The sequence below is a fragment of the Rhagoletis zephyria genome, unplaced genomic scaffold (assembly GCF_001687245.7).
Source record: "Rhagoletis zephyria isolate East Lansing unplaced genomic scaffold, Rhagoletis_zephyria_1.1 Rzeph_scaffold_00736, whole genome shotgun sequence".
Lineage (NCBI taxonomy): Eukaryota > Metazoa > Arthropoda > Insecta > Diptera > Tephritidae > Rhagoletis > Rhagoletis zephyria.
In genome coordinates, this window is record NW_016157820.1 from 142,530 (window position 1) to 156,694 (window position 14,165).

At 40.7% G+C, this 14,165-nt stretch overlaps 1 protein-coding gene across 1 annotated transcript; it reads left to right on the top strand.

The window, feature by feature from the left end:
* Positions 1-3,769: 3,769 nt before the first annotated feature.
* LOC108361334 (uncharacterized) lies at positions 3,770-5,597 on the top strand (the record flags this gene model as incomplete). Its single annotated transcript, XM_017613929.1, has 2 exons — positions 3,770-4,141; positions 4,194-5,597. Coding segments are annotated over exons 1-2 (1,776 nt in total), but the record flags the coding sequence as incomplete, so codon positions are not given.
* Between the last annotated feature and the right edge of the window lie 8,568 nt (positions 5,598-14,165).

Genomic DNA, 14,165 nt, shown 5'->3' on the forward strand with positions numbered 1-14,165 from the left:
TATTTGGCTAATCGCTATGTTTGGCACGTTCTCGGCCGTGATCTAAGCGTCATACAAAAAAAATGTTGGTATAGAAGTTGTGAGAAATGAAATTCTCTACAATTTTGGAATTTCAATATGCTATGTATTTTCAACAGAAATATTCAAAAAATGGCAAAAACCGTGACAATGTAAAAATTTTAAATGTGGGTAATTAAATTCTCTACATATTTGCATTTAACCGTTTTTTACGAAAGATGCAAAATAGGCTTGCAAATCGCAAAAAAACCCAAAAAAAAACTTTAAGATGGCGGAATGTTGCCAAATGGAATTTAGGGGAAAGACTTTTGTCACGAAACGCCTAGCAAATGCAACGCTGTTATTTCAAACTTTAAAATTGTTTATTTGTAAATGCGGCAACTCTGTATGTTTATTTGTGAACATGGCAAGATTGTAAACCACGGTTCCATCTTCAGCGATTTGACGAATTCACTCATTGCAAAAAGCCGACAGAGACGGAACCGCGGTAAGATCTAAATTTTGGTAATTTGGAAATCGATAATGTAATTTCTTTATTATAGAAATAAACTATCTTGGCACTACTGCTTAATTCATCGTACATCTTTGGCGTAAATATTTATAGATTTTAATTCGTAGTCTCTAGCAACGAGCACATCTTTATTTCGCGCCTCTTAATTTTCAATTGTATAAGCCGCCATTTGCATACATTTTTTATTCGAGCGAATTCCATTTGCATACTGCGGAAAATGACGGAACGCACGCCCCACGTGGTAGCCCTCGCCTCCAAGGACTAGTATCAGAATCCAGTCAAGACAAAGGCGATGCAGCCTATGATCCTAATCCCGCAGGCCAAGAGGAAATGTAGCCGAGCCAGCATCGAACGCAAATTGCTACCACCGCTGTACCCGCCGCAACAGTACCAGAGGATAGCGTTAGCCAACGATCAGAAGCCGTCACACAAAATACTTTCGCCAGTTCCGCAAATTTGCCCCCCCAAGAAAGCGTTGTTCAGACCCTGCTTAAACAAATTGCCTCTCTTGAATGTCAACTTAAAAGCGTGGAAGTCAGAGCTAAGGAAAGCGATTCACAATGCCTCCGTTAAGGGAGGCACTTCAGCAGCGCATTTCCAAGGATGACACAACGGCCATATCATACGCCGTTCCAATCACCAATGCTATTACCGGCTCAGTTGGCTGCTACATTGAGGGCGCTAATAACACAATGATGGCGAGACCTGATAATGAAGCATCAACCGCCTTGTATAGCAGTTTGACCACCAATACAGTCTCTGCATCGCATGGGTTTCCCGCCATGACTCATCAAGCCGCTACTTTCAAGGTCTGCTACCTATGAAGCCGTTACTCCTGTCTTTACAAGTGCCGCTAACTCGTCCGCCGTTGTCGCCAGCTCTATTGTCCCTGTCACGCAGCCGTCGTCCTCTAATGCAGGTTCGAGCGACTTTCAACCAATTAGTGGCATTCATCAACGCGCCAGAGTAACGAATGAGCATCCGCCGTCATGTTCGCTATTCTACCAACGAGAGCGCCTTTCGCTTCATCATCAGCGTCGCCTTTGCCAGATACAGGAATGCCTGGGATAACGCCTATATGCAACAACGTCCTACATGAATATACGGCACTAGCACCGCGCAAATTGCAGTACTTGCCTGAATTCAACGGCCATCCAGAGGATTGGCCTTTGTTTCATACAGCGTTCATAAAATCTACAGCGGTATATGGTTACACAAATTTAGAGAACAACCAGCGCTTGCAGAAAAGTCTGAAAGGGGAAGCTCGCGATACTGTGCGGGCGTTATTGATCCATCCAGACAATGTAAATGCCATCATTGAGCAGCTAAGGTTTCGTTTTGGTCGCCCCAAACAACTTATTCGCAGCCAACTGTCGATCAGCAAAGGTATACCATTTGTGCCCGAGTCCAATTTAGTGAAGCTGATTCCGTTTGCTACTAAAGTACAAAATCTTGTCGCGTTTTTGAAATCGGCGAACGGTCATAAGCATCTGGTGAATCCGACGATTGATGGAGGAGCTGGTCAATAAACTGCCAATGAGCAAGAGAATCGAGTGGGCCAGGGTTGCATCAGTGATTCAACCGTACGCAACCATAGTACACTTTAGTGAATGGCTTACTCAGACTGCGAATCTCATATGCACTGTGCAAAGTTTCGATAGCAAAGAAATAATAACACGTCGTGTAGTATTATATGCCACAGAGAACCAGCGTGAAAAACATTCGACACCAACCTTGAAATGTGTAATCTTCAAACACTGTCATAAGTTGGCGGATTGTCAACGCTTCATTAAAATGACAGTACCTGATCGTTGGACTGAAGCTAAGCGTCACCGCCTATTTTTTTCCTGCTTCCATGCTGGACATTCTGCACGGGATTGCCGTCGCCGAAAGACCTGTACTATAGATGGCTGTAAAAGAGTGAGTCACAAGCTCCTACACGATTTGACTCAGAATTCAGCTAAAGTACCAGAACCGTCTCCAGCACCTGCAGATTTACTAAATCAAGGTAATAAACCATCAGTCTTGAGTTGCAGCAACAATTTAGTAAAAAAACAAGCTGTTATTCCGTATCTTGCCTGTGACGCTCTATGGTAAGAACAAGGCGTCAACACTTATGGTTTGCTCGACGAAGGTTCGTCTCTCACTCTGATTGACAGTGCTTTAGTACAGGAGCTGGGGTTACGTGGCCATCAGCGCAAGCTACATGTTCAGTGGTTCGGAGGTCGGGCAGCTGAAGAACTCAGCCAAGTCGTCAACTTGTTCATCAGTGGCACAGGAATGGAGAAGAGACATCATCTGCGTAACGTCCATAGCGTGTCGAGTTTGTGTTTGCCATCACAAAGCGTAAGTAAAGAAGACCTTAAATCATTAACCCACATGCGACAGTTGCCGTTGGAGCCGTATAGTGGTGCCGTGCCAAAATTGCTACTAGGCCTCGACCACTGCCATTTAGGTCTGCCTGCGGAAGTCCTGAGGATTCATTGCACTGGACCATACGCCGCCAATACCGAGCTTGGCTTTGGTGTATTTTTTCCAACAGTAAAGGCTCAGCCCAACGTACAACGATGTGTTTTAGTCAAACAAACCAGCGACCAAGAGCTTCACGACCTGGTGGCTGATTATTTCACCATAGAAAGCTTCGGAGTGAAACCAGCGCCCCCTGTTGAAAGTGCAGATGACACCCGAGCGAAAGTAATCTTACATACAACAACGCGTCGAGTAAACGGAAGGTACGAAACAGGGCTCTTGTGGAGGAGTGACGACATTATTCTGCCAGAAAGTTACTCAATGGCATACAGGCGACTTCTTGGCATCGAAGGATTACGCCCGGAAACTCCAGCCAGAAGAGATAGCCTCATTACAAAACAAAACATGGTATTTGCCGCAATTCGGCGTGGTTAACCCTAACAAGCCAGGGAAATTGAGGCTTTGATGCCGCTGCTGAAGCACATGGTGTGTCACTGAATGCTCATCTCCTGAAGGGTCCGCAAGATCTTTGTGCATTGCCATCGGATTTGTTTCACTTTCGTAAGGGAGCAATAGCTGTATGTGGAGACATCAAGGAGATTTTCCACCAGATTTTAGTCCGCCCGGAAGACAGATGTGCACAAAGATTCCTTTGAATAAATGGTAACACTACGCAAGATCCCGATGTTTATGAGATGAAGGTGATGACATTCGGTGCTGCTTCCTCGCCATGTTGCGCGCAATTCGTCGAAGCAGCCAACGCTCTGGAGCATGCATGTTAATCACGCCACACGAGCAGTTAAGTCCATCCTAAACTATCACTACGTGGACGAGTTTGTAGATAGCTTCAGCAGTAAATCGGAGGCTATTGAGGTTGCGGGACAAGTACGTGCAATACACCAACGCGCTGGTTTCGAGCTGCGAAACTTTGTTTCAAATTCTGAAGCGGTAATAACTGCTTTGTGTGGCACTGACGTCACGGTTCCCATCGTCAGCAAAGACAGCCTGCCAATTGAAAAGGTCTTAGACATGTACTGGCAGCCGTCCGATGACGAGTTTAGGTTCAAGCTGAGATTCCATGGCGTAGACGAGAAGGTCATAAACGGCGATAGGCGCCCCACAAAGAGAGAACTGCTTAGTATGGTAATGTTCATATTCGACCCGCTTGGATTCTTGAGCCATTTCACAATCGCAGCGAATTTGCTCATGCGGGAGGTTTGGAGACGAAAGATCTGCTGGGATGACCCATTGTCTGACGGTGTTAATGTCGCCTGGAACAATTGGCGGCGGTACGTTGCCTTTAGCTCTAGACTTACGCATTCCAAGAAATTATTTTCGAAACGGTATGCCACAAGATCTTCAACTCCACATCTTCGTGGACGCCAGCGAAGATGCCTTTGTCGCCATATCGTATTGGCGTACCACGAATTCAGCTGGCGAAATAGAAGTCGCCTTCGTATGCTCCAAAGCTAAATGTGCACCCCTGAAGCCAATCAAGGTCCCGCGTCTCGAACTCCAAGTAGCCATTCTGGGTACTCGTCTGATGCAGACGTTACGAGAGGAGCATGCAGTCAAAGCATCCAGCTGTATCCTCTGGTCAGACTCAAAAACGGTTGTGAAGTGGATTAAGAGCGAACACCGCCGATACAAGCCATTTGTGGCGCATCGTGTAGCAGAAATTCTGTCTGCAACGACGCCTTCAAATTGGATATGGCTCTCTACGGCTGAGAATGTTGCTGATGAGGCGACCCGAGCAAAGAGCCGTCACGAATATTGTTCCACGTCACTTTGGCTATGTGGCCCGAAATTTCTTCTCAGCAATGAAGTGGACTGGCCAAAAGAAGCTGGATTCAACGACCAGAGCTTGAAAGATGAAGAAGAGCTGAGCCCGAAATTCGCCCGGTTGGTTGTGAGTAATAGACCTGATGATATTAATCGTTTTTCGTCGTTTAATAAACTCGTGAGAACTACTGCTTGGGTGCTGCGATTCACGAAGAGATGTCGTTGTGGCCGACGTGCTTGGCATGCTGAGCAGTGGGGTTTGATATCGGAAGAGGTGGACGCATCAAAAAAGCTTCTTTTTCGTCATTTCCAAGAAGAAGCATTCGCCCTCGATCTCCAGAGTATCGCAGATGGCATTCCTATCCCACTAACCTGCGATCTATACCAGTTGTCGCCATACAAAGACGAAGACAATGTGCTGCGAGTTAATGGACGCATAGATGCTGCGAGTTGGTTGCCGTTTAGTACGAAACGTCCAGTTATATCGCCATCCAATCACGCTCTTACAAAATTGTTGGTACAACATCACGCTGTTCTTAAACACCAGAACACCGAAGCAACAATTTGTGAAATTCGAAGAACCTACTGGATTCCACGCCTACGTCAACTTCTCCGGAAGATTATAGCCGATTGCCTCGTTTGTCGTATAAATAAAGCTGCACCAGTTACCTCACTTATGGGACCGCTGCCAGTGGATCACCTTGAGCCCTTTGTGCGACCATTTACATACACTGGCTTAGATTACTTCGGCCCTATTATGGTCACTATAGGACGCCGGCAAGAAAAGAGGTGGGTGGCGCTCTTCACTTGCTTGACGGTAAGAGCCGTCCACCTAGAGTTGGCTTACGTCTTGAGTACGGATGCATGTATCATCGCAATTCGAAATTGCATCAACCGGCGCGGCGTGCCAGTAAGGTTACGTTCGGACAACGGGAAGAATTTCGTCGGAGCAAACGAAGAGGCCAATAAGTTTTCTGAGGTTTTCGACTGCGAAAGGGTACAGAATGAACTAGCGTCGAAGGGTATTCAATGGAGGTTTAACTGCCCTGTCAATACATCAGAAGGAGGCGTATGGGAGAGAATGGTGCAGTGCGTAAAAGGAGTTTTACGGAACGCTTAAGGAAGTTGCACCAAGGGAACACACCATTCAATGTTTCCTCGGCGAAGCTGAGAACATCGTCAACTCGCGCCCGCTTACGCACCTACCCATCGCTCCAGACCAAGAAGAACCGCTTACTCCTAACCACTCCTTGTTCGGTTCGGCGAACACAGCACAAACACCAAGTGTCAACAAGGAACCCGAAAGGATGTGTTCGCTACGAAATCAGTGGCGTATCGCTAGACAACTTCGTGACCACTTTTGGAAAAGGTGGATCCTTGAATACCTACCCACTTTAACGCGACGTGTCAAGTGGTGCCAGGGCACACAACCAATCGAACTTGGTGACACAGTTTTTATATGCGACGCGATTGTTCCAAAGAGGCAATGGTGTCGTGGAATCATCGAGGAAGTCTACCCAGGAGCTGATGGAGTGATCAGGAAGGCAAATGTCCGTACCAGCAACGGAATCGTTAGACGCGCCTCATCTAAGCTAGCCATTCTTAATTTAGAAAATAGTGAATCAGTGTGATTCACGGGGGAGGGATGTCGCGAAACGCCTAGCAAATGCAACGCTGTTATTTCAAACTTTAAAATTGTTTATTTATAAATGCGGCAACTCTGTATGTTTATTTGTGAACATGGCAAGATTGTAAACCACGGTTCCATCTTCAGCGATTTGACGAATTCACTCGTTGCAAAAAGCCGACAGAGACGGAACCGCGGTAAGATCTAAATTTTGGTAATTTGTAAATCGTTAATGTAATTCCTTTATTATAGAAATAAACTATCTCGCACTACTGCTTAATTCATTGTACATCTTTGGCGTAAATAGTTATAGAGTTTAATTCGTAGTCTCTAGCAATGAGCACAACTGTGGTTCCATGATCTACGTGCCAAATAGAAGTAAACTGCATCAAAAAATCGCTTTTACCAATTTTTTTCAAATTTCCTACCAAATTTATCTAATTTTCCTGGGCTAATTTTCCATTTGCTTACCCGCCATTTGCATTAAGAATGGAACTTTTCTAATTATTAATCGAAATTGGAGATAGCCTGGGATCACCAAAGCCAAATAAATTTTAGGCAACACTTGTACATTGAAATACAGATTCCTAATTTTAATATATTACCAAATACAACTAAATCTTTGTGGAACTAAAAAGTGCTAGACAATTTTGAAAAGAGCTAGCAGCTAAAGTCCAATTTTCGGTGCTAAATAGAAAAATCAAGAGCTAAATCTTGCTCCAAAAACACCAAAATGACAACACTGTTGCCCAAGTACTCATTGGCATTCGCAAAATATTCGTATCATTTGATGCGAAGGCGAATGTCGATGCGAATGTGTAAAGTGATGCGAACGTAACGACGTCGTTTCCAACTCGTTCTGGTTAACAATTTGTTCATCGGCTACAGCGTTGCCAGGTTGACGTTTTTAACGTCATTTGGACGTTTTTTGTATCCTGTTGACGTTTGGACGTTTTTTGTGTAAAAAATTACGTTTTTTAACTTCCCAGTAATTTTTCTCTATGCACAATATATTTAATGTATAGCGTACTATTTGCTTGTAGAGTAAGTACTTACGATCACTCTGTCGGCAAATTTGTTACTAAATCTTGTAACTAGAACTCATTTTGAATTATTTTCTTATTAAATCTTTACAAACTTTTGCAGGAGGTGCCTCAAAAGATGTTTATTCTTTGGACACATATGATCCCGCGTTCAAAGGCTGGTTGTGTAAATACTTGAGATTACAAGGCTTATTACAATGTTTGCAATTGCATATTAAAAGCCAAATCAGGAAGAGCTGATCTATTGCAACACGCACGCTCGCAAAAGCACTATGTTCCTTCTTAGCAGAACGTAATTTAGCATTTTCGACAACCGACCACCTTACCAAATGTCTACAAGAAAAAAAATATTTAAAAATTAACGCGATTCTTTAGCAACTTTAAACTTGCACATAATTACCCTGGAATTTAATGGGCTATCAAACCGGATACTCAAAAAAATTCTAAAAAATCTGAATAAAAACTTGAAATTCTAGCTGAAACTTTGCAGATTTTNATTTTCGACAACCGACCACCTTACCAAATGTCTACAAGAAAAAAAATATTTAAAAATTAACGCGATTCTTTAGCAACTTTAAACTTGCACATAATTACCCTGGAATTTAATGGGCTATCAAACCGGATACTCAAAAAAATTCTAAAAAATCTGAATAAAAACTTGAAATTCTAGCTGAAACTTTGCAGATTTTTATAATTTTTTATAAGTTTGAAATGTGGATTTATATTGTGTTAGTTATATAATGAGCTAGGCTTTTATGAAAAAAATAATAACAAAAGAAAAACAGCTAAAATCGATCAAAATGTTGATGACTTAATCAGCTGATCACAAGTGTATGTATAACATGATTTTTATATTAATGATCTCAAACCAGTTTACAATAGTGGTATTCACCAAATTGTTGTCAACAGTCGTTGCTTGAGCTCATCTGCTATTTTACCAGAGTGGCCGGCCACTTGCTCACTTTGGTGAATACCACTAATGAATTTTAAATGTGCTCTGTCAAAATTACATTTTAATATACCTTACGTACATATGGACCTTTGTCTACAATAAAAGTTTAATAAGACCAATTCATACATGGAAAAGACGTTTTTGGGTAGGAAATGACGTTTTTTCAGACCAAGAGGAACGTTTTCTCATGCCGAAAACCTGGCAACACTGATCGGCGAACTCGCCATCGGATGAAAAGCACAGCTCGCCGGCGGGCTGTAAAACCGACTCGAACCGCAAAACACGATATGCTAGCGAACTGCAAAACGATGTTAAAAATGTTTAATAAAAACCACACCAATCCAATCAAATTGTGTTCAAAATTAAAAAAAAAAAAAATCAGCATTCTTAAAAATTTCAAAGTTTTCAACCTGAATAAAAAAAATATATAAAGCAATTTTATAGCTGATTAAATTCTAGTGTAATAGAGAACAAATTTTGTATGGAAAAAATTAATTCGCTTTGACGTCGTTTCAAGTTCATCAAAACCACTTGTGTATTGTATTAAAAAACGACGTCATTTCGAGTTCACCCAAACGACTTCACCAAACCGACGTCGTAACTACGTTGCGGTTGGTATGAAAAAAACGACTTCGTTTCGACGTCGTTTCGAGTTCATCCAAACGAATTCACCAGACCGACGTCGATTCGAACTCGTCCTCGCTCTGTGGCAAATTGGGTTCGTATTAGAGTGTAAAATGCAGCTATGGCAACAACTGATATACATATATAGACTATACTTTTTTTAATGATACGCCGCTAGCGTTTTTTTATGATTTGCTATAATATTGGGACATAAGTACGTAGATTAGCTATTTGTGTTCGATAATCGAATAATATAAGGCGATATTACATAAGCACGTGTACCCAATAAAAAAAAAAAAAAACTTGAAGTACATATTGTTGTTGAAATGTGTAAAGGCCCTAACTGATATTTTTTTGGACGAGCTTTTTCGCAATTTTTAATAGCATACATCTTTCCTAAGCATTTCAGAGCCGTGGTTTAAAAACCAGCGATCCCATGGCATTTAAAAAGCCTTTCACAGAGAATATTTTTGTTGGCAAAAAATTCGTATTTTAGCTAAGATAACGATGGCCTAGATCAGTGATTCCCAAAGTGGTCCAGGTGGACCCCCAGGGGTTCACGGGAGACTCGACGGGGGTCTACGTTGGCGATAGTAAAGAAAAAAATGGTTGCTTGGCTTTATCTATCAATGTAGGCAGATAATACTCTACTCCAAAAAATTAAAGGAGCAAAAAAAAATACCACATTTTTCTGGGGTATATGACAGGCCGTATTTCGGTAAGAATGGTGGTATTGAGACTTTAAAAAGGCATTTGAAGCTCTAAGATTCTAATTCTTTTTGGCTAAAAATTTTTATTAGCCACGGTGTTCATGCAATCCTGACAGACAACGCGAAAAAATAATTTTCCAAATTGTAAGCTTTTTTTCCACGGGACTGATATGGTTTGTTTCATTTAGGCCCTCATATAATCGGATAGCCCCTTTATTTAGCTTTAATTTTCTATTTTTAAAACCTCCCTTAATTTTCTTGAGTAGTGTGACGCGTGACGCACTGCTGCACTTACCGTCACTTTTGTCTTCATACGTGGGGAGGCCTTAAAGGCCCACCTGCAGACTAAAACGAAACGGATGTTGGTGTAACACTGACTGGGGCGAGGCGAAAATTTCTGGCGGCTGAGATCTGAGCCCATATGTCTATTCAGTGCCACAGGATAGTACGCCACATTACCTTTGTTGAAGAGATTCTATAATGTTAAGTTCCCTGAGGCTGAATACTGGTTTAATTCCAGCACTAAGCCCGGACTCCCACATTGTCGAATCTTCACCGATGGCTCCAAAACTGACTCTGGGTCACGATCTGGGGTCTTTTTCGAAGTTAGTGGGGATAAGTTTCACTTTTCTCTTGGAGGTACATGCTTGGGTCTTCCTGGCTGAGGTACCTGGTAATGAGACATTTGATAATTTGGCCAGAATCGACTCATTCAGGCATTCAGGCATTCCTCGATCCGCAACCAGTTATAGCACTCCCAGCTTTGGCTATCGAAGTCACCATCATCAGAAACCTGGTTAATACTTCGCTCAGCAATGACTAGGGTTGCCAGATTCTGAAACAGAGAAAGGAGTACATTTCTATTTTCGATAGAAAAAAGCAGTAGAAATCATAAAAAAGGAGTAACATTTTTGTTTTAATTTTTTTTTGCAATTTATTGTTACAAATTACCATTAATTAGGCACAAACAAACAAAGGTATCATAGAAATCTTTTTCAAAGCAACAATAAATGTTGAAAATAAATAACTAAATTCTATAACAGAATTCCAGACTATTCCTGAATGTATGGCCATTTTTTAATTTAAGCCTTAGGTGAATATAATTGCTATAAGCCACAAAATAACAAAAACAATTAAGCCTTATAATTTAAAATTTTTCTGATTTTTATGCCCGAGCGCCCTGCACCTACCTGGCTACGACCATGCTTACACCTTTTCACTATCACACTTAACTTTACTTATTAAGTAGTGTTGCCTACAATATGAATGGCAAAGTACAGGGCGTAAAATAATAACTGTCAAACAGGTTTTTTGAAAAATAATAGGGTCCTTTATAGATTTTGCAAAAAAAAGTATTTTTCGTTATCTTTGTAAATATTTTACTTTATTAATTAGTTTAAAAATTTTAATCCTTTGCCAGCTTTGGTACATGTTTTTTTCAGGTGTATTTTTTCTTAGACTTTGTATTTATAAAAAAAAAACTGTATAACGTTGGTCGAATGAACGGCCTCCTAGTCACCAGTTCCGAGTCTTTTCTATTGCTGAGTATGAGGCCTTATGTTGGATAAAAGACGGAGTATAAAGGACCCAAATGGGGGAAATTAGCGTACGGTTACAGGAGGTATGTTATAAAGTAACCGACGAAGACTTGCGTGCCGCATGCACTTTTCTCTCAAAGTGTTTACCGCTGGTAAACCCAAATGAAGGTTAAAATTGAAAAACTTATTAATAAAATTTAAGTAAAATCTGTGGATATTTAAGAATAAACTACTTTTTCGCAAAATCTATGTCCCTTTTATTTTTCAAAAAACCTGTGCAACAGTAATTATTTTACATTAATAGCTGGAAAAAGGAGTACAAAAGAAGCACAAAACTAAGAAAGGAGTAGATTTCCTGATATTTTTTTGGAAGTACAAGGGAGTACATTGCAATAAAAAGGAGTACGTTTACTCCCAAAAGCAGTACGTCTGGCAACCCTAGCAATGACTGGGAGACATCGAGAGGTGTGCAGGCGGAACTGCAGACCACTTACATGACTGCTGACTGGTCACTTCACGTGGCATAAATATGTGACTGCGTACATGACAACTCCATTTGCCCATGCTGCCTTGAAGAGGTTGAGACCAGTGTTGCCGTTTCTCATCGAATTTTTAAAAGATACTTTTATTTTTTAGTTAAAATTGTGATACATTTTAATTCACAAGTTGAGGGTAACTCTTCCCATCTTAAGACTTTTATGATTTTGTGGCCACACATTAAGTTTGTTTCCTTTCATTGAACATGCCACCTTTAATCTGCATATGGCATCACTGTTAGCTACAGACAACTAGCCTGTTCCCGTACTCCAGGATTTAGTCCGAAATAGCCCGTAGTCATTTCCTTTCACACATTTATCATATATTTTGCGAACAATTTCTCACTAAATCATGGAGTGCGGGAACAGGCTAATATTGCCGTTCCTTTTTGATTTTGAAGCTGTCGGATGTGGTACTGGGCTAAAGGCAGTGTCACACGATTGGTACATTTGTACAGATTTCTACAATTGTCAGACACAGAGTGGTGTTCTTTAGAAATTCAGCTAAATAAAAGAATTTCCAAACAACAGTACTCTGTAACTGCCAAAATGTACAAATCCGTACAAATGTACCAATCGTGTAACACTGCCTTAAGAATTTCATCTAGAGTAATCCAGTAAGTATTGTGAAAATTACTTGTATGTGTTTACAGTTCTAAACACCAATTTAATATGTGATTTTAGTTAAGTATGCAAATGAGTTCAACTGTTACCGAGTATAAAAGCATTATTTTCACTCTGTATTTTATATAAAAACAAAAAATATTAATAAAAACTGTCAACGATCTCAATTAAAAATTAGAATTAGAAGTTTTATTGAAGATTGATACTTTGATACTTAAAATTTTTTTTCAAGATACTTTTGATCCATTTTAGGGAATTTTGGTGATACATTTCTTCTGAACGCCGCGGCAACACTGATTGAGACCGTGGAACTTTTTTGTGCTTCTTCCCCGCCTTTGCAAGAATTAGGTATGAGGCATTTGGCCACTATGTGTTAGAGACGAACTAAGTTCATTGACACCAACAATCTGCTTAGATTTAAATCGTAAATCGTGCAGACTTAAAACAGATTAAAAAGGACATGAAAACAATACAATGGACGGCATGTAGTCTGAGTGCTGTTTTCCGCATGCGTGGTTTTATGTCTGGTTCCGACATAAAAAAATGTGTTTTTTAGACAGAGCTCCCAAAAATTCCTCACTGAGGAAAAAAAATTCCATCTTCCTCCTCACTTCAATCCAATTCAAAAGCAAGCAATTTTGATTTCCTCTTTTGTGAACTATGTCACTCAAAATAATTACCCATGGTCGAATAATACCAGGTGAAGTAATAAGAGCGAGAGGGAAGATTTGACACTATCTTATTGGAAGTGTTCGCCCTTAGATTTTTTTTAAAGGGTAAAGGCCAGAAATATTAAAAAGAATTACCCTTTTTGACTACAAAAGGGGTAATAATTTGAAGTTTTTTATTTAATACATATACATAACCTACAAGAACCTTACTGGCAAATGACCGGTCACCTGACGGTCAGTGCTGATGCAATAATAGGTTTGTTCAACACGAGCCCGCGTGTACCCGAGGGTGCCCAAAACAGCCCAGAAAGCGTTCCTCACGCTAGAAAAATGGGTAATAGAGAGCGAATACGTTCCACTTTTGAATCGAAAATGTCTTCTTCTTTATGCACGAAACAGCCCGGACTTTTTTTCCGGGTTGTTTTTTGCGTTCCTCACGCTCTGGGCAGTTTTGGCACGTGTTGAAACATTTTTGACACTTGTGAGAGAGTAACTTATTTTTACGCTCTAATTACCGGAGCAGCACGGAAAGCGTGTGGAACAAAGCTAATGCTGCAATTTCCTCATCAGATATTCGGGGTTAATACGAAAATCCTGGCCAGTTCTTTTGTGTACATGTGACTATGCGCCCCTTTCTCACATGGAGATTTTACCAGCAGTGCTAAAAGGCCCCTTTTCTACTTATTTCTATGTATTGGTGTATATTTTAGTGTGTTAGTGAAGAGGTCAGCAAAAAAAGTGCTTTTCTTGTAGAGTACATAATATTAAAAATTACTTTTGAAATATCCCTATTTGAACAAGTAAGAAAGTCTAAGTTCGGGCGGAGCCGAACATTAAATACCCGGCGCAAGTATTAAATATATGTTTTCCTCCTTTCCGAAAGCTACCGCTACATGATAAGCCGGGGTGTATACATTTTAAGTAAATTAGCGTCCTTAAATTTCGAAATATTGAAATTTCAAGCATTTCTGAAATTTACCGTTATATGAAAAGCGGCCTCAATTTTAGTCCGATTTCAACAATTTTCAACGGTTTGCTTTTATGTGGCAAGCACAATAAC